Source organism: Hippichthys cyanospilos, chromosome 2, assembly GCF_059441005.1.
Source record: "Hippichthys cyanospilos isolate Australia breed blue-spotted pipefish chromosome 2, RoL_Hcya_1.0, whole genome shotgun sequence".
NCBI classification, from domain to species: Eukaryota; Metazoa; Chordata; class Actinopteri; order Syngnathiformes; family Syngnathidae; genus Hippichthys; species Hippichthys cyanospilos.
Genome location: NC_142370.1, coordinates 5,903,718 through 5,925,020, shown reverse-complemented (window position 1 = coordinate 5,925,020; position 21,303 = coordinate 5,903,718). Strand labels below are relative to the sequence as shown.

Sequence of the window (21,303 nt, the reverse complement as noted above, 5' to 3'; positions counted from 1 at the left end):
AGTGGGAAAGTTTTATAGGTTGGCCTTGAGCTACTCTTGGGAATCCATAGCTAAGAGGAGATCATTCGTCAGGTCAATGAAAGTAAGACTGAAGTCATGACTTTCAGCCATGTCACCCCGGCTTCCAGAACGAACATCCTATGGGTCCCCGTCGTGTCAAAACATGTGCAACTGTTAGAAATCTCGGTGTCTTGCTGGACAGTGATTTTAAAATGAACAAACATATCAGTTCTGTTGTCAAAACCAGTTCCTTTCAGTTGAGGCTCCTAGCTAAAACTAAGATTTACCTTTCAAGGGCAGATTTGAAGCATGTTATACACTGCCTCATTTCATAAAGACTAGATTACTATAATTCCCTGCACGTTGGCCTTGACCAGTCCTCCGTGTTCCAAGACACATGCACATCACTCCAGTGCTACACATTTCCTTCAGAATACACTTTAAAATACTATTATACCAGACAATACAATCACGTCTCTAGCCCTAAATAGCGGCCCACCCCAACCCCCCCTTACTTGATGATGGCACACAGATGATGATTATCGACATGATTGTTTAAGTGTGCGAGTTTCAACAATGAACCATGGAGTCACCTCTTCGGACAAGGTTGAAGTCCTAATGGTGTTAAATAAGACAATGTTAAATGATTTGATGAATCGAACCAATTTAAGATGGAAAAGAAGCAGTTATCAGAGTTAGTATTTCAGAGAGCTCAGCATTGTTTAAGGAATGAATGTTGCGGCTGTATTAACTTGGGTTGTGGTCAGCAACACTGAACTACATACTTATAGTATAGCAAAAAGTATAGTTATTTGATGCTTTTTCATTCTTAAATCGAACAAATTAATTAAGTTATTTAAAGTACCGGAATTCCATAAATATAAGACGCTGTGTGTAGGACGCAGATTTAATTTTGGGGTGAAATGCTGTTATTTTCTATGTTACTGTGCACCAACACTCTGGCAACAATGCAAAAACTACAGCAAAACGGAATAAATCTTATCTTCCTCAACTCTTCATATTTCCTTGTGTTCATATCCGTAACTTGTATGTTTGTTGCGTGTAAAAAGTGTCTTTCGGATTTCCCACATTGTGAGCAGTCAGTGAACGCAGCACCAGTGTAACATGCTCCTAGCAGTTGTTTTTCCTTTTCCTCGCAACGCAGCTCGAGTTCATTCCACTATAAGCACCCGAAGTTGCGCAGCATTCGTGTTTCACCAAGTTCATGATTGTTCCTAAAGACTGCAAAATGATTGAGTCAAATTAAATACCTTTCTATGTGCTGTAACCAGTGCACACAGCTCAATAACTTGCCACTTTGAATTGAATCAGCTGGAGACATCATAACTTTTACATGATCCTCTCCGTTTAAGCAATATTCCTGTGTGTAAACAAGGATGGACTTGGGCGGTGGTTCAGTCTGCTTGCTTCTTTTATTGAAAATAATGCCATTACAACCTCAGCAAACACAAGCTGCTATTAGCTGCAACAGGCAATGTGCGGACCAGCTTTTACGTCCTGGCAATCTGGATCAGGAGCCTGCTACAGTTGCTGCTCAGACCATGTATTCCTTCCAAAGCTTTTTGTCTCAAACAACATGCCGGGGGACGCGGAAGCGCCAGACGAAGGCGGGCGTTGGCAAACGCGTCCATCTGTGACTTTGACTTCGTCTACTTGTCGTTGTTGAAGCAAACTGCCGTTGTCCTAGTCCCCTCGAATACTCACAAGCGTAGTCGCAGAGCAGAGTCATCGATGGAAGTGATTATCGACGCCCGCTTTCAGCGAGTGCTTCGGTGGCTCCTGGCATGCCCTCCACGAAGCAAAGCCACAAAAAGAACACACGGATCAAGCACCAACTGCAGCGGGCCCACGTCCCACTGTTTATGTCTTGTCAATCGGGTGCAGAAATCCGCCACAGCTGGCGCCCATTTCATGGCATGCGCTCACCTAAAAAGTCTGCATCTTAAATCACATGCCAGGGGACGCAGAAGCGCTCACAGGCACCCACCTTCAGCGAGCGCTTCCGTGTCCCCCAGCAAGCTCTCCACGATGCAAGCCCCGAAAACAACACTCGAAAGTACCAACCGCAGCGGGCCGACGCTCATAGATTGTTGTCAGAGCGGTGTACTTTTAGCAGGCTGCAAATATGAAATTGCTCGCTCCGCCACTGACTTTACCTTTGTTGATAGATTGCCCAGCTCTTCTGACGTTAACAGAGCTGCAAGAAATAAAGAAAAACTAGGCTCCATTCTTGTACAGCGACCGACAGTTTCTTTAGTTCATCATCCAGCTTATTTGACATTAATCTTTTTAGTTAGCGGCACTTGTTAGACAGGAGAGGGAGTGCAGTTTTTTCACCCCGCCATAGGTCATCAGTCCAATTTGAAAGAACTGTATGCCCGCTTTCGCTGGATGTGAATGCAAACTTTGGGGCCTCGGACCAGGAACAAGGTAACAAGGGACCCCCGTGACCAAGAATCAGAGTTCCTGGACTTTCTGGCGTGAAAGGGGCTAATGCCAATCAGGTTCAGCTCTGATAATTTTGTGCGATCGATGAAGCCTATATGTACTTTATATTTATTTATCTGTTATCTTTATTTTTCTAAAATCATACTACATTAAATCTATTGTCTTTATTTTTTGTTGTTACTCCAACTTGAAAGATGCATTGCATTTTCCATAACGATGCCCGTGGTGGACATTTCTTCAGTCCTTGAGATGCTCTTTTTTGAAGCAGTGGAAATATACTGCATGTTGGTAGCTTCATAAAGCTTGCATGTGGTCTCCGGCATGTTGGCCTTAAATTTTTTATTTGATATTACCGTTAAGGAGCCATTGCTCCAGTTCTTCAGCTTCACTGTAGTAACAGTCTGCGTCATCATGTCTTTTCAGCTTTGCCTTATTTTCGTGATGTTCATCCTTTGAAACAAGCCAGCCAAGAATATTAACATTTGATTGTCATGGTTTTATATGAAAGTAGCAACAAACTGAACCTTTATTTGAATGCATACTACTTTCATCTGCATTTGATGCAATTGGCAAATGTTGCATCAATGTGAACAGTGCCTAAGTTCTTTAAGAATGTTTCCATTGATGATTGTTATTACTTGAGAAGAATTGAGGTCAGGCGTTTGTCCTAGTCGTGCCTTTTCCCGCTGGGAAAAAACAAAGATGTGGTTTCAAGGAGGCAAGTCTCAGTGCTACGTAGCATAATGAGAGCACGGCATCTGTGTGCAAATAAAGCCGGGAAATACAGTGCATCAATGTGATTACAGTCATTTATGTCAGCTGTAATCATGTTCATTCCCTGGAACACAATGAATCTTACACAAAGCAAACGTTCATGCCCACTATTACATCATGCAACATTACTTGTAAAATTAGTTTGTCGAGCTTAATTATGAATGACTCGTTGGAACGGTTGTTTATAAGGAAATATTCTTCAATCTTCTGTTAATGCAGTCTTCTCACTTGAATGCAGTCGAATGCACCGACCGATTCCATGTATCATTTCTTCACCCACTTGGGCGGTGTCGCCTTTAAGTTCAAGTCCTCTACAAGAGGTCTGAGAGCTTCAGAGTTCGTTAGCTGTTCCCAGTATGCCATATGTGGTTTCTGTTATTTGCTGGAGCCATTTGCGTTCTCATCTGGTTCGGTAACAAAAAGGTAGAGAATCCATTCCTTGTCAGTTTGTGGTTCTTTTTTGGACAAAGTAGCGCTCAAAGTCCCTAGTTCAAGTGGGATTCCTGGTATTGCCTGTTAAAAGCTTTAGAGGTATGCGTGCCACCTGTCTCTTAACTGGGCATTTCCCCCTTCCCAAAAACATGTTTCTTACTCATTTAACTTTTTGTTGACCGAAATTGTGCCGCTCAAGTGACCGAAACGAATCCAAGAGAATCATTCCACTTTTCAAAACAACAGGTTTTTCAAAAATAAAAGAGCTTTCAGACTTTCAGATAGTAGTTCATTATTTCGAATGCGGCCTGGTACCAGTTGATCCACGGAACATTATCGGGCCGCGGAGCGGCAGTTAGGGATCTCATTGACTGATGACTGTTTTATATGATACTCAATAGCTGGCTAAAACGTAGAGAAATGTTTACCTCGAATGACAATCTGCTGTGATATGATTGATTGATGGGATTGTAAAACCATGATTCAGCGTTTGTGCATTTGAAGGAAATTGGGACAAGGTAAAGCAACTTTTTTTTGGGGGGGGCAAATGTCTTGGGGCTATTTATACCCTTTCTTTCCCTCAATCCACCTATGTATAATGTGTGGAGCATTGGTCAGTTGTGTTTGGCTCCTTATTACAAAAGAAGACCGTCATCACATCACAGGTACAAGTTACATACAATCGTTTTTTTTGCTATTTATGTGCTGATGTAACACAATGAGAAAACTGGAAGGTTTGTAGTTGTCAAAATTCTGCAACCTAAGCACACCAGAATTATTCATCGCATTCAAGCCTTATGGGTAATATCCTGAAAATAACAGCTAGACTCCCACCTCTGCAGACTACTTGATTAGGGCTCTCAGTGAAACATCTCTCACTATGGGACCGCCTAGTCACTAGACCGCCTAGAGGCCCTAGTGCCTCTAGTCAAACTTCCAGACAACTTCACTTCGTCTTGCACCACTGAGGTAAATGCAAAGCAGTTAAATGATCCTTTGCATATATATATATATATATATATATATATATATATACTGTATATATATATATATATATATATATATATATATATATATATATATATATATATATATATATATATATATTTTTTTTTTTAAGTTTCACGTGGCATTCATGAGGCATTTGTCTCTGGTGTGCTGTTTTATCAACTAAAATACTTCAATTTAAGGTTGACTTCAAATAGAAGAGCCATTAAGAGAACGAACCTAATCCGTGTATCAGCATCTGATTGTCAGGTGTTTGTGTACCTTGGTGAGGTCTTGTGTCAAACATAAGCTTTTTTCGCTAATCCCACACAAAATGCACTGAAGTAATTAACATGTGTTAGGCTTTATTAGGGCACTCTGGGACCCTTTCAGGCTTTACGTCATCCAGTATACATATGTGCATATCTCAAACAACACAAATCCAGAATCCTAAATCTGGTTGTCTAGACTATCATATTTCTCTGACTACAAGTCGAGGTTTTTTTTCCCTCATTTTCAACCCCCATATTAGAGGAGGTGAACTTATAACCCCATAGCTCAAAACGGACCATTTTTTTCCCACATATCTGTGTTTGTAACATTAATTCGAATGTGAAATAAGTACTATGACAGGGCTTAAAATTATTATATATAGCTCTGATTGGATATAATATGCATTTGTTTTAGAGCGTTTGCACAGATTGTCGAAAAATGCCGCCTTGTTGCCAACAACGAAGCTGGGTGGATAATTTTTCTAGCGGACGTTAACGCATTATGAAGAGGAAAAGATGGCTTGACTTGTCTCCTTCAGCGCTAGGACGTGTACTTGAAGCCTGCATGGATGCTGGCAGGTGGCGTAGGAGAAACAGGGAAGGGCAACCTTCCACGTTCTGACTGCACAATAGTCATCACTTGGGTAAAGAGCATCCCAAGTAAGATGATCAGCAAATCATATTCAAAGACCTCCATTCCAAACAAATTGGACGAGTCAGAACATGACGACCTGGGAAGTAATGAGGATGTTTCCTCAAATAACGAGCAGATTGGAGAGGACGTCCGTGAGGCGCTATTTTGCGTGTCGGATAGTGATGATCATTTTTAGGAGTTTTTGACTATTTAATTTTCAGCTGTGTCAAAAAATAAAGCATTGAAACTTCAAATCATTTTATAGTTGCAATGTTAGTTTCAGGATTTGCGTCTAATAGTACATATTTTACACTTCCTGATGTTTTGCACTATCATCCTCGTATGTATACAGTTTCTTTCACTCCATAATATGCTCAGAATGTCTATTCGTTTATTAGTGGTTCATTATTATTGCGCTTATTGCTTACTTTTCTTTTGTTCCTTTATTATTTGCTCGATTGTGGTTTAGTTTACTGGGGGGAAGTGAACAGAATTCGAATTTCATTGTGTAGTATTATGTTGCATATGACAATAAAATGCTTGAATTTACACCCACACATAAACACACGCAGACACACACATACATTGCCTCTCACTTGTCTCCTTTCAGCCCTCCCCCCTCCCCCCATAACCCTAACAGTATGTTATTTGATCTACAATATAGAAATGTGTCTAAAAGTACCATAATTACATAATTTTAATAACACACTCCACGCGTTATAGTTGGACGGCCATGATGTATGTAAACATTAAAGTCAAGGGTAGACTTGACAGGGGTAGACGCCTTTTTGTAAAATTCACCCAAATTGAAGTAAAAAACAGGGGGCGACTTATACTCGTAGAAATATGGTAATCCTAAATTCGGGGCTCACCAAATACTTCTACTCTGACACAGGATTAATATGTGCTCGTTGCGAGACGTGATCTTCACCAGCTGATTGAGCAGGCTTGTCTTTTCCTGTGGTTGTGAACTAATTGTTCCACCTGAACGGTCATTACCTGCATTGTGTACCTGATCCATCCATCCATCCTCTATCTGCCGGTCATCATGTGGGCTCGGGTCTCAGAGGCATCATTAGTGATGTGCTGCTGACACGCGTGCGCCATAACTCATAAAGCACTGCACCGAGGCGTGGTTAGGTCACGTGTTTGACTGTTAAATTTGACTCACTCGGCGGGCTCGAATGTCCGCTGAGATTGGCGTCCTTATTTAGTGCCGTTGATTTCAAATGTTTTTCGTCCAGATTAAGGGAGGTGTGTTGGTTTTGAGGTTGTCACTTCATTTTGTTTCCAGATTGATTGATTGAGCTTTTTACAGATCGATCATCAGAAAGATAAATATATAGATATTTATAGATAAATCAATAAACTGCATATTTAGAGAGATAGATAAGTATATAGATAGATATGTATGTATTACAAATAAACCTTAAAACGTAATTTGCCAAATTTCATAGTAGGTGTATTTACACACATCCCATGTGAAATGACTTCAGTCTCGATTTGTGGAGCACATCTCATGAACGTAGCAGCAGCATTTCAATGTCCCATACCACAACAAGTGAAGATCTACTTTGGTTTACATACAGATATTACAAAAGAGGATCGCGTTTTCAGTAATTATAGTCATTATTGCTAGTTTTAGATTTATACAGTTTAAGTTTTGTATGATTATTTTGTCGACTACAAACAATGCAAATATCTGGTGTGGTCAAACAGGAATGACCATTGAAAATCAAATTCCAAACAATCCATGAACGCTTGGAATGTGTGCATCAAGTAAAAAGTAATTTGACTATTCAAGAGGACTTTGTAGCACTTGATTTAATGACCACTAGATGTCAAATCCCCTTTTGCTATCAAGCCTCTTTTCCTTCAGCCTCGACTTAAAATCTACCAAGCTTAATTTTGTTTATCTGTCTTTAGGTACCACACGTCCCCCCCGAGACGGAGAGGTACCAGGGGTGGACTACAACTTCCTATCAGTGGATGACTTCCTAGAACTTGAAGAGAGTGGCACACTGCTCGAAACTGGAACGTATGAAGGTGAGGATGACTGTTATAATAATGAAGTCTGCCACGCGTGTGACCTAGACAGGTTTTCTGATTCATCAGAGTAAGAAAGAACTTAAAAATAATCCAAATAAATATTGGCGACGAGCAAGCGGGCTGTAGGATTGGACAGTTGATCAAGGTTAGACATGATTGCAGGACAAGCACTTCCACCTTCGCGAGCTGATTAGGACCCTGTTTTCCCATGCTCTAAATCTCTGACTTAGACAAACCTGTTTGCATGTATAGATGCGCCGCGTGTGGGGAGATGTGTGTATGCAAGTAAGCAAGTGTGTGTTCCAGGGGAAGGCTTTGTGATTGTGTGATCATGCGATTTTGGTCTCTCATCACAATAGTGACGAAATCATCTATTTGTTATTCCGTCCAGACCAACATCGTTCGATGTGCAAACTGAGCAAGCTTTTCAAGGCTTTTTTTTGCTTACTCTTTATCCATGTTTATCACTTACTGTTCTTGCCTTGCGTACTTAGTCACGAGCTACAAACCATCAAATGCCACAACGGTCTGACACCGATACAACATGCTAAATCAGTCGAAAACCTCCCCTATGACCCCCCCTATGGCTTGCTGGTGGCTGTCTACTGGCAGTAGGCAGGGGACACCCTGAGCTGGTTGCCAGCCTATTTCATGGCACACACATGGACGAACAACCATTCACACTCCCAATCAAGCCTAAGGACAATTTAGGATGTCCGATACACCTACCATGCATGTTACTAGAGTGTGAGAATAAGCTGGAGTGTCGGAGAGAACCCGCACAGGCAGGGGAGAATATGCAAATTCCGAGGCCGGAGCAAACTGGAATTGAACTCTGAACTATGAGCTAAGATCCCTTCCACCGTGCTGTCTGATACATATATTAAAAGTTTTCAATTAAAATGCATTTTATCTTTTAAAAGTGCAAATGCTACTTATCAGCTTGCTAGAAGGCTTAGGATAACCATGAATAGTGGATTTGTACTGTAGTACATTCCCAACTGATCGATGTCATGGGGTCACTAAGATGCTGATCTGCTATTGGTCGGTGTCACGGGGTCACAAAGATGGTGACATGCTCAAGTCTATCTCTTGTGAGTGTGTACAATATATTATTTATCGTACATTTTATTGCTTAATTCAAACTTTGATTGGTTAGCCATGGTTCCCAAGATTGTCTCAGTGATGTTAAAGGGAGAAGTAAGAAGATGATTAGCATGGAAACGAAGCTGGAGATAATCAAGATATACGAAGAAGGCTAGGCTAGGCTAGGCTAGGCTACCCTCACTAGGGAACATGGCCATAACAAGCTCACATCACTCAAAAGTAGATAAATCCTTTATTTAAATCCTTTATATAAATCCTTTTTAATATATTATATATATATATATATATATATATATATATATATATATATATATATATATATATATATATATATCTCCAATTTTGATGTTATTACATGGGGTTTTACACGCATTAGCTAATTAACATAGGTTTGGATTGCCCACCATGCGGAGAATTTGCGTTACAATCCCAACCGCAGAATGGAATCATCTCGTTTTAAGTTCAACCCTTTAAGCTCCAGTGTAGTAAATTTGCATCAAACACAGTATGCTTTGATCTCTAACCATGATCAAGCTACAACTTTTTCAAAAAGTGATAGAAAAATATGTTGAGAAAAATAAAATAAAAACACAGTCCTCCGCCCTTTGTCTTACTGTACTAATGTCTTATGTTCCACTGAGTAGCTATATTTCCATGAGTAACATGACAATGCAGTCTTGCGTATTACGCGTCAGGTTCTCGGTAACTCATGAATGAGGCGAAGATTGCTGATAAAATGACTCTAATTTTGCAGTCTGAGGTCCAAAAGCTCCTGATGGGTATATGATGTAAGAGCCAAGCTGTTTTGTGCAAACAGACCTGAAATGAGCAGGAATATCACTGCTATGTTGTCAAGTGCCGTAGTAAGCCATTTGGACCATCAGGGTACACCAGTAGCACCACAAAAAAAATTCCCAAACAAGCTACAGTGTCTTTTCAGACAGTCATCTGAGGATTGATTAACACTCCGAACAAGTACAATGGTGGATGTAACAGGCAGACTGTGTACTGTTTCACTATTTATTCCATAAATTAACACCTTTAACAAAGGCAAACTTTGTTTGTTTTTTTTGAGTCACTTGTGCCCCTAAATTATAACACGGACCTTCTCTGATTTAGTTACCCTGTCCTGTCTTGGCTTGAAGAGCAACGGTATGAAATCAGGTGTTAGGACCTGCCCATCAAACTTTGAGGGGAGACATTGACAGATAAAATTTATTCATGAAATGCTGCCAGTTGGCGCAGTGTTTCATGAATGAATATTACCTGCCTAACTCACCCGTCAAAGTGAGTAGGCGGTGCCAAGATCAAATAGCTTAAATCTTGTCCAATCTGAAGTGGTTGGAAACATGGCTACGATGACGGAGGACCTTGGTGAGGCATGGACCTTGGAGAGCTTTCATGCGAGTTAGAGATTTTTTAGACCGAGCTGAGTATGTGACGGTAGGGCCTGCAATAAACCATTTTATACAACCTAAAGTGGAGGAATGTATTGAAGTTATTTCCGCGCATTTTGATCACGGCACTGATCCAATAGTGACAGAAGTAGTACTCCACATTGGTTGGTCGGTCTTGGCTTGAAGAGCAGGGTAACCAATCATGTGTTAGGGCCTGCCCATCAAATTTTGATAGGAGAGTTGATAGGACAGATAAAATTAAATAATGAAGCATCGCAACACAGAACTGTAAAATAATCAAGTAGATAAATATTTATGTGTATTGGACTTTAATTAGTTAACGACACATTTAATGGAACATTGATTTATTTAATTCATGAAACATTTAATGAAAGAAACAATTAATCAATTAATGGCACCTTTATTTAATGCTCCATTTATTTATTGAAGCACTTTTGTTCCTACATACCAGGCGGGCTCGGGAAGAACATGAAAACCACACAGGAATGCCAGAGTGAGGTGGATTTGAACTCGGGACTCTGAATTGTGATGTGGACATGCTAATCACTCTGCCACTGAGCCGCCACATACAGTACAAGCATACAATATAGAAATAAAGACTAAGACTAACTGCAAAGTGTATAGGATATAGAAACGCTACAGTAAATAAAGATAACAAAAACAAAATCGGCAATAATAATGAATAAAACAGGATGAAATAAATAAGCAAAGGCATAATGTGTGAAATAATGCATAAATTCTATTGAACTTCTGAAGAAGGAGTTGAAATGCGCCTGGAGACAGAAATCATCAAACCCGGAGACAACCAAAGTAGTTTGCTCATAAGGAGTGAGCCAAATACCTGATGACAGATGCAGAGGTCTTATTGACAGTTAAGCAGACACTATCATTTTATTCAAGGGATTCCAAATTTAACATAATAATTGCCTGTGAATTGGCTTCTGTTACTCAAACAATAAATAATGCTGGGCGATAATATCGACATATCTATATACTGCAATACAAAATACGCAAACTGCAATATGATGTTCAGTTTCCAGTATATCATATATATTGGTTTTGAAACGCCTTATTTTCGTTTTTTTTTTTTAATCCGTAGTGGCTTTTGTTTCATGGTTTTTGTTTGTAAAATTCTGTTCTACATGTAAATCATTCCAAGTGCTTGACACCACAGTAAATGTTACATTACCTTTTGAGTAATGAGGCGATGATCCAAAATAAAAATGGTGGCAGAGGACCCTAACCCTAAACTGCAGAAAAAGAAAACTTTATAATACAAAGATAACATTTCCTTCATTTATGCCCTTGTAGTCATATCTCGGGCTTTCTTCTCCTCACCCGAACAATGTTTAGGACATCCGTAACAAGTTCCTGTATGTGTTCCCAAAAATCGCAAAAATATCCAACTCCTGCCCCTCCTCAACGAGACGCCATATTAACCAGCAGTATAATCTCATGTTGCTCATGTTCAAATGGGAATTTTGAGATTTCAAGTTTAACTTTATTTCGTTTTGTTTCTTTGATATGCTTTTACATTCTTTTAAATGTTTATTAGTGGTTTTGGTAATATGAAGGAAAAAACCTGTACAGAAGCGATCGTACCCCGAGGTCTCACTGTATTTGATCAATTGTAACAATACATGTCACCATGTTTTTGTTTTTTTTCACGCGGGCTGATTGCACAGATCTTATTGTTTACGGTTAAAGAGCAAAAATGGCAGAAAAAGAAGAGTACGAAGTGGTGCGCAATAAAAGGCACGTGTGGCAAAGTGCTACTTCTGTATTTCATACCACAACAGTACCTGCCGGGAACATATAAACACATAAAAAAAAAGTCAAAGGCATGTTTGAAAATGTAGATTTGCTGTTGTTGTTGTTTTTTTTAATGTCTGTGTGCTCATATATGTCCATGATGAAGAATTTGTTTATTCTATTTTTTCCTTGTTTTATTTCAGTCATTGTTAATATATATGCCATTGATCTTTCTTTTTTAAAAACATTGCCCAGTACGTATCGCAAATCACTTTTGCAGTATCACAATTTATCGCAATGTAATTTTAAGACACAATAAGGGCAATACATCAATTGTTGTCTTCCCAGGTTAAAGTGAAGGTTAAGTGAAGGCAATAGAGACCTTTTGTTGAATGTGTATTCTATCTCATTTCGACACAAACGGTTTCAATTTTGGACGAGTGTTTGTTAAGCAAAGCTGGGCAGGCTATGCTAAGGCAAAAAAACTGACCCGCAAGCCAGATGCGATTGGTAATATTCAGTAATTGCGGTTCCGCTTTGTCTTTTCAGCAAGAGATGATGTGGATATTGTGCAAGCTTTTTTCTGCATCCACTGTCTGTTCTTGAGTCTTTCTCCTTCTCCCTCTCAAGCATGCTAATGTGCTCCTTGTTGCCTAGGTAACTATTACGGGACCCCCAAGCCTCCGAGGCAGCCCGTCATTGGGACAGTGATTCTCGGAGATGCAGGCTCCCAGCAGTCCACCCCGAAGCGCACAAAGTCCTACCATGACATGCAAAGCGTCCGAGTAGTGCCTGCCGACGACGACGATGATGATGACCAGACCTCGGAAATGAACAACACTTTTACAGGTGAGAGCGTCACAATGTATTTTCTGCTTTGTTCTCGCTTTTTTCTTACCGTCTCTCTGGTGCTGGTCGCTCATCTCCAACCTCAAGGATAGTGTGAGATGTTTTTGTTCAAGATCAGGGACAAAGTTGAGGAAACGTGTGTGTTTTGATTTTCCATGTCTGGCGGTTACATCATGCACTTCTCAGGCTGAGTACTTTGCTCACAAGCCTCCAAACACTGCCATCTTCCTGCGAGGAGGCGGTAGAGCTTATCCTTTCCTGTTTTTTGAAAGCCAAATGCTGTCAGTTCTTTTTTTTTTTTTTGCAATTTTGCAATCAAAAATACAAAAACAAATCTTTATTGTCATTGTCTTATGGAGATACAATAAAATCGGGGTTGAACTCCAGGTTTGTGTTATCAGGAATTTAACTGTTAATATCTTTCTTTGCTCTGTACCAAATTTAGAAGATGATTATTTTTCGTTTTACAGAAACTTGAAAGAATATTCTTAGTAAGTTATCCATGTTGGTTCAAGTTCCTTTAAGTCTTTTTGCTGCGTTGAGTTTCCCCCCACTTGATTCGGTGCATGTGTGCCCTCCTTGTGTCTGCTTGTCAGTCTGCCAGAATGTCAAATTAGCATTTGATCAGGCCTGAAAAGAGCACACAAGTGTTTTGATTCTGCTCGTCCAGAGCTGGGAAAGGTGTGGGGGCATGGGCTAAGAAACATAGTTTGGGAGAATGAGGCCTAAGCGGGGAGAAAACGAGCGGGTGGGGGTCAGGAACAGGTTGTTATTCTAATTTGCATATTCCTGGGATCTTTACAGTGTTTTATCAGTGAAGTGGGTGGGGTTCGGGTGTGGCGTGCGCTTGTTTCCACTGTTCCTCTCTGGCTTGTGTGAGACATAAACCCGTCTTTTGTTCTTCTATGTTGTTCCTTGTCGTGCCTGTTTTGTTACCCAGGATCCTTAGTGCGTAGCCTCTTCCCCTCTCCTTTGTTGTGCGCAGGTAACCCAAGCGACCAGGATGAGAGCCGCGGCGGCATCCTCCGGCCGTACGCCGCCGCGCGTGATAACGCTCCTTCCTGTGGTCTAAATGCGGCCATCTCCACAGCAGACAGCGGGCAGCAGACCCTGGCGGAGCCGCAGGTCTCCCCGGAAGATGCGTTGGGACCGCTGCCCCAAAACTGGGAGATGGCATACACTGAGAATGGAGAACTTTACTTCATAGAGTATGTGTCGCAGTCTGAAAAGGCTCTCAAATGAACAGCGTGGAATCTTTTTTTTTTTTTTTTCTCCATGTTGCACATGCTATAAGGCCTGCCTAGTAATCTCCGTGTATGTCAATCTCCAAAGGAGATCAAACCCTGGTCACCTTATTACCTCCACCTCCATTGTCCTTTATGACGCAAAACAAAGGCTCCCGCTGGGACAATGCGTCCAACAGCATTTGAAAATGATTTTTGGAACGGTAGCAATAAAATGAAATAGCATCCCAGTGGGAATTTTTAAACTAATTTTCCAAGTGTCCTATACTTATAAACAAGTTAAATACAGTATGCCATACGTTTGATTAAAAAAAAAGAAGAAGAATCGGTCGTGAAAGGTTTAAAGAACATTGATATTACTTTTTCAAATAACATTTTTTCTTTTATGGTCTAATTTGCCGATGTTGCTCTGCTGTTTGTATTTGTCTGCGCAGCAGAGGTTCCTGTTTCAAATTTAAATTGTTATTGACATGTGGTTTGTGTTTTATCTGACAGCACCCTTTGAACTAATTTTTGTTTGTGTTCTTTCAGCCACAACACAAAGACCACATCATGGTTGGATCCCCGGTGTCGAGACAAAGCCTCCCTGCCCCTGGATGAATGTGATGATGATGGTAAACAGAGAGAGAACTTGGTGTACCCCATTTAGCGATGTGAAATAATTTTCAATTTGGGGAATAAAACTAAGAAGTTGACAAGTACGTAACATAGTGTTAGAGGCAATGAATAACATGTTTACAGAGGAACGTGCGTTGGGGAATTGCCCCATCACGTGGCAAAGAAGAAAGTAGCATGCACATCCTACTAGTAACTTTCGAAGTGGTTTCTCACCCTGTTTTTCCTCCTCTCACCCGTCACAAAAGAATGTTATAACAGTCACATTATTTTTTTCACTTGGAATATTTCCTATTCCCATTTGATTGCCCTGCCCCTCCCTTTTCTATTTTTTCATGTTGCTTTTCTTTGTTTCATCCTGCTTTCACCTCGTAGAAGAGGGGATACCTACGGAGGACCCGGAGAGTGATCTAGGTAGGACATCTTTATTTTTGTATCATCATGAACACAAACACAAATCCTGGCACGGTCCCAATGTGCGTCTTCCTGCAAAATTTTGCATCAATTTTCATACACTTGTTCTACTTCAGTTGGGTTTACCATCATTTTGACTTGATGTTCAATTTGGATGGTGCCAAAAAGCATAAATTGTGTTTTCTCTAAATTAAGTGATAGAGCAATTCATCGCTACTTCGCGCCTCCGCTATCATGCCCTCGATGCATTTCAGATTTTTTTTTTCATTCAAAAATAAATAAATAAAATTAAAAAAACTATATCGCGGAGAGAGTCCCTGTGAAGGTTCCCTGCATGCCAGACAGACAAGTTAACTGTAAGCACACATCCGATGGGCACTCCAGATGTCAAACTACTGCAGTACACACATTTATCTGAATCTTTCCACATTAAACCTTACATAGTAACTGTCGTACTGTTAAACCCTTCTCGTTTTCATGTCTTGGCTGTACGTAGTCGAGATCGTTCCTAACTCTGTTAGGTAATGTTAATGTTGTGTGGCATATTTCAAAATAAAATTCTCTCACTGCTAGGCATCAAAAGCGGCATTCTCGATGCTGTCCCAGATCCCGCTAGGTCTAAAAAAACGACGTTCTAAACGCATATGGGTTAATTCAAAACATTACTGCGGATTAGCATTGTATGATCTTATCCACTTGTCCCACAAGCTCGTAACTGACTCGACATTGCGAGTGTGTATATATATATATACACACACATATATATACAGTGGACGCCAGTGTTACGAACTTAATCCGTTCAGTGGCTACGCTCGTAACTCGAACTGCTCATATGACAGGCAATCCAAACCTATGTTAATTAGCGAATGTGTGCAACGTGTGCAAAAACTTTAGGTTAAACCATCACGAATTTACACACATATTAAAAATGAGTAACATAATCTACTGTACAGATAAATTAATTAACATGGATAAACAAAGGATAAATGACATTTTCCTCTGGGGTGACGTGACTTGAGCTGGGTGGAGGCGGAGGGGAGATGAGACCAACCCGCAGAATTTATTTATTTTCTTAAACAAGAACTTTTCTCAAACTAAAACATATCACCGGCGATTTCCTTCTCTTTAATCTATAATAGAAGAAGCCTCTCCATTTTGTTGTCGAGCAAGATCCGTCCCCCGGTTAGGAAAGTCTTGCCCTTAAAAGATTGCCGAGCGGTTCCGTCCATACACACGAGCAAGGTTAACTATGCATGCGCCTCCTTCGTATTTTTTATTATCTCCTGCTTGGTTTCTATTGTCATCATCCTCTTACTTCTTCCTTTACCGCCACTTGCAATTTTAGAAGCCATGTCTAACAGTTAAGTTTGCAAAGTCTTCACAACATTCCTTCCTTCCGTTTTTCACTCATTTTCTCTCCTTCCTTCCGTCCTGACCAGCTGTACCATCAAGCTAGATAAAGGCGTTCGGCCAATAGCATATCGGCATTTCTGTGATTGACGTGACGCCGGCCAATAGCATATCTGCATTTCCGTGAGTGAGACCGGGACTGTGACCTTAATCGACCAATGGCATATCGGCACCTCCATGACTCCGTGACTGACACCGTGACTGAGACAGTGACTGTGACATTGTAAGAGCAATAGCGATCAAAGTTTCCGTAACAAGCGTCAACTACTGATTTTTATGACATTGCAAAGTGAAAAAAAAAAGTACGAACACAGTGGCCGGCTTGTCGGTTTGTTCGTAATACGAAAAGTTTGTGTGTAAGTGGGGTACAAAAAACTCTGCGGTCCACGCTCGTAAGTCGAAATGTTCGTAAAAGAGGGTGTTCGTAAACCGGGGGCCGACTGTGTGTGTGTGTGTGTGTGTGTGTGTGTGTATTTTTTTTTTACTTTTTTTTCTATTTTTCAGACTTACCTCATTTTAGTATCATTAGTTCTTATTTTAAGGATATTTTGTATAAATTTTTTTCTATTTGCATGCTTTTGCTATGCCTTTGCCATCCGTGTTTCTTCAAACCTTTAATTTAAAGGGGAACAAAAATGCATGCAAAAAGAAAAATTAAAAAAAATTAACTAAAATTAAAACATTAACATTCAAAACGGCAGCTCTGATATTCCAATAATCACATAATCACAGTTAAGAGCCATCTTTTAGACTGGACAAAATATCTGCACACATCTACTTTTACTTTGGAAAACAAAGAATGAACCAGACCAGTAAATCAATCAGTTTGAAAAAGGTCGGGAAGTACAACATCAAACCCTCTTGTGTGATATTGCCCGTTTTTGTAGTCAATTGTTTTTTTTTTAAATCTCTCAAAACGACCAAATAGGTAACAACAATTAGTTTATGCACAGTAACAAACAGTTAACCGGTTACAGTTGTAGTCGCAGCTATACTGTATATGTAAAAGAACAAAACCCTTGAAAGCATGTAATACTGTATATACTGCGGTATCTATATATCTGTGTTATGGCTTTTCTTTTTATTAAAGATCGTTTGAAAGTTTGTACTGAAGGTAAAGGAAGCAAATCCTGTCTTTAACCAGATTTTAATGAGTGCCTAAAAAGCCTTTGTTGTAGTTGTAAACTGCAATTGATTGGGAAGATCAGGCCTCCAAAGAATTTAGTGAAGCAATGAGACACAAGTGGGAAAATTCTCTGCATGAAATCCTGCAAGCTTAATGTCGGTTTTGTAATATTTGGAGAAGCCTTCTCTGCTCACAGTTGAAGGCAATCAGTTTTGTCTACCATCTTGAAAACTTCAACAGCATACAGACATTTCCTGACACAAATGTTCCACTGTACTACTTGGTGTTCATTATGACGGCGACCAGTCGTCTGATTGTTGCGTCAGAAAAAAAAAAAAAAACAGGTCACCATTCCAATTATGATGCTTTGTGACAGCTATGCACAAATTAATGTACAGTACTTAAATATGATTCCAGCCTGAATTGTTCACAGAAAAATAATCCATTTGTCCCAGAGTGTGCTGATTTGATGTGACAGTCGTTCCCTGCTAGCCGATTGCTCTGCAATGTTTTACAATTTGTGTCTCCTTTATTTCAGAGCTGCCACCAGGATGGGAGAGGATAGACGACCCAGTGTACGGAATTTACTATGTGGAGTAAGTAAATCACCTTGTTGGCACATCATCTTGCAGCTCCAAAAGAAATCAAGCTGTCGTCTCTTTAAATACGTTCAAAAATGTATTTATAACTAGAGAGCTGTCAAATTTAACGAAGCCTTTCCCCCCTCCGTGTCAGTCATATCAACAGGAAGACCCAGTACGAGAACCCAGTGGTGGAGGCGCGGCGTCGCAAAATCCTGCAGGAGCAGCAGCAGCAGCCGCAACCTCCAGAAGGTGAGCGGTACATTCAAGGTTGGTTTCCTGCCCATTTCCTTCTTTTATTCTTTGCTTATGTCTTTGAATGTCTCATTATTGCGGTCATCCACTGCTCACCGTGGTTTGGGTTCTAGGATCTGGATTCACTGTATCTTGAAGACAAAAGCATTCGCTAGCCAAATAAATAACATTTTAGAATTATTCAATTAGAGATGTTGCACTGTAGTTCTTATTCCAGCCATCTAAATCCAATCTGTGTCACATTGTTTACGTTCATTTTGACAATTGAAATATTTTCTTGATTTGCGCCATCGTCACTATATCACTGGACGTTTTATTTGCTGTGCTCCTTGAAAATAGTTGTTTAGTTTGAATGTCAAGATGGCAAAAGATGGCTGATTTTCTCATAATTTGCGCTCACAAAGCTTAGCTTTGGGTTCAAATATAAATCTACTAAGATGCCAGTTAAGAGCTGTTAAAAAAACATACTGTATATTCCTTCCAAAAGAAAATAACTTAGTTTTGAATATTAGTGTGAAAGATGAATTGTAGTCAATTAGCAATGTTTTTTTTTTTCCTCATTTGAAGTGTAGAAATGTTCAGCATCAAATAAGAGAGATTTTATATTTTGGTGACCTCCTTCAGCTACATGAGCTGGGCTATGGGTTCTAAACTGTATATTTATTAATTATGTAATACTCTATCAAATGTTGCATAAACAAAGTCGCAAACAACATTTTCAAGGGCAGTTCCGGTTGTAAAATCTATGTTATTGTATTATATTGTTTCAGTTTCTCTATATGCTGCTGGTTTTTGTAAGTAGATTTTTTTTTTAAGTGCAGGCACAAAAAACATTTCCCTACAAAAATCAGATTTTTGTAAAGTTGTCAGGTATGTCAAAGCAAGGTTGGGGAAGGATACTGGTATTTAGTTGGCATACAACAACACAAATTAATGGCTTTATCGCTTGATAAAAGACTGCACATTGACATTTACTCGTAGTGTTAGTTTTTTTCCCCATGTAAACTGGCTGCGTTTTTTTTTTTGTGTGTTCTCTTTCTCATGTAAAAAAAGGCCGTTTATTGGGCCTTCACTGAGCCCCCACCCAACTCCATCGTCATCCCCAGCCCACTGTGAATATAGGAGATTCAGTTGAACTTAAGCTCAGCAGACTAGGGTAGACCCTGTGCTCTTCATCAGTGGCAGCAGTGACAGACACATTATTCAGACGGGTAACGATTGGCAGTCACTTTCTCATCACTGACTTGAGTGAGAACTGAAGCTACACTAAATGCACTAAAAACAGACAAATTTACCATTACATTTTAATTACAAGGTTCGACTTCAAATCTTTTCACAACAGTGTAACATTTCACCATCTTTTATCTACCGTAATTTTCCCAATACTGACGCACCAACACTTTTGCAACAATGTCAAAGTTACAGCAAAACAGAATAAATGTCACCTCTTTTGTAAACTCTTCATATTATTTTGCGTTCATATCGGAAGTTATCTATTTGAATGCTTTAAGTTATATGCGTTTCAAACGTCCCACATTATGAGCGATCTGTGAATGCCTCCCCAGTGTACCTTAATGTTGAATGCGCTCGAAGCAGTTGTTTGTCCTTTTCGCAGGATCGAGTTTGAGTTGTTTTTACCATAGATACCCGGGGTTGAGCAGTGCCCGTGTTTTATCAGGTTTATCATTGTGTGTATCTGCCAAAAGAGCGCGATTAATAAACGAGTCAAATGGAACAGCTTTTGTAAATGATCCTCCCCGTTTTCCGAATATTCCTGAGTTTGAACAAGGATGGATTTGGGACGTTGGTTCGGTCTGCCTGTTTATTGGAAATAATGCATTTACAACCTCTGCTAACACGAGCTACTGTTAGCTGCAAAAGGCACTTGATGCTAACAGCCACCTGACGTCTCCCTCCTCTAGCTTGTTCCATTACGGTAATTATTGTAAGTAAGTATACGGCCGATATAAAAATGCACACTTGTGCGTCCAAAATCTAAATTTTTAGTTAACTTTTTATAGGATGCACCCATATTTTTGGCATTCATTTTTGTGAAAACACGTGCGTCTTATATTTGGGGAATTACGGTACAGCATTCGAATATAAAAAGTTTAATAAAATACATCGTTTTCACCAGATGCTTAGTTATAGACAAACTCCATCCGCGTTTGGTAGTAGCATAGTCGTTGCAATGTTGTTGCCACTGCAAAAACTTTCTTTTGGGCAAATTATGCTTTGAAAATTGCCAGTAATTTACAGTTGTGTAAGGCCGTCAACACCCTAACCCTACCAGCATCAGTCTCACTGAAGCAGCTCTGAACCAATCAGAGGACGCAAAAGTGTCTCCTAATACATTCAAGAGGACCCCGGTAACTGTAAACTAAAATCATTTGGTTAAAAAAAACAAAAACAAAAACAAGCTTTTGTGTTTTTTCAACAGTACCAGGCCTGCTAACCTGAGTCTGAAGGGCCTATTGAACTGATATAGCAACACAAAATAAGCTGAGATCTGATCTGACAAATAATAATAATAATTGGTCCAAAAAAGTGGAAACCACCAGGATGTGAATGCTCCTCAATGTGAAGTTTACCTACTACTGATGTAACATCACGAACGTCAATCTATGACATGCTAGTAATGCCACTAAATTCCAGGTTTGTACTTGTTTTATTTGGGATGAAATGTAAATCAAATATGAGGAATGAAACGTGAAGATGCAAAGATGATCATGTGTCTCATCTCAAATCCTGTTTCCCTGTGCAATATAGGCGTGTAAGTCCTTCAATATCGGTGTTCTCTATTAGGTGGAGAAAAAACAAAAACAAAATGGCTATGAACCATTAAATTGTCATCAAAGTTTTATTTTCTTCATGTGGCCAAAGGCCTTTTCGATATAATATCCTTGGTGAAACTT

At 39.8% G+C, this 21,303-nt stretch overlaps 1 protein-coding gene and 1 long non-coding RNA gene across 8 annotated transcripts in view; one reads left to right on the top strand and one right to left on the bottom strand.

Annotated features, from left to right (window-relative positions):
• LOC148427005 (membrane-associated guanylate kinase, WW and PDZ domain-containing protein 1-like) overlaps positions 1–21,303 on the top strand; it is a 109,088-nt gene that overhangs the window by 51,570 nt on the left and 36,215 nt on the right. For 3 of the 7 annotated variants that reach the window (XM_088408801.1, XM_088408807.1, XM_088408806.1), the window contains 7 exons: positions 7,495–7,614; positions 12,552–12,743; positions 13,684–13,951; positions 14,519–14,601; positions 14,978–15,016; positions 18,091–18,148; positions 18,288–18,403. In XM_088408801.1, coding sequence (XP_088264927.1) covers positions 7,495–7,614; positions 12,552–12,743; positions 13,684–13,951; positions 14,519–14,601; positions 14,978–15,016; positions 18,091–18,148; positions 18,288–18,403 — 876 coding nt within the window. The remainder of the gene's footprint in view (positions 1–7,494; positions 7,615–12,551; positions 12,744–13,683; positions 13,952–14,518; positions 14,602–14,977; positions 15,017–18,090; positions 18,149–18,287; positions 18,404–21,303) is intronic. The other 4 variants (XM_088408803.1, XM_088408805.1, XM_088408808.1 and 1 more) reach the window with 4 other exon arrangements.
• LOC148427006 (uncharacterized) lies at positions 10,470–12,905 on the bottom strand. Its single transcript, XR_015864895.1, has 2 exons — positions 12,793–12,905; positions 10,470–12,717 (listed from the first exon to the last, which is right to left on the bottom strand). It is a non-coding gene; the product is annotated as an uncharacterized LOC148427006 (long non-coding RNA).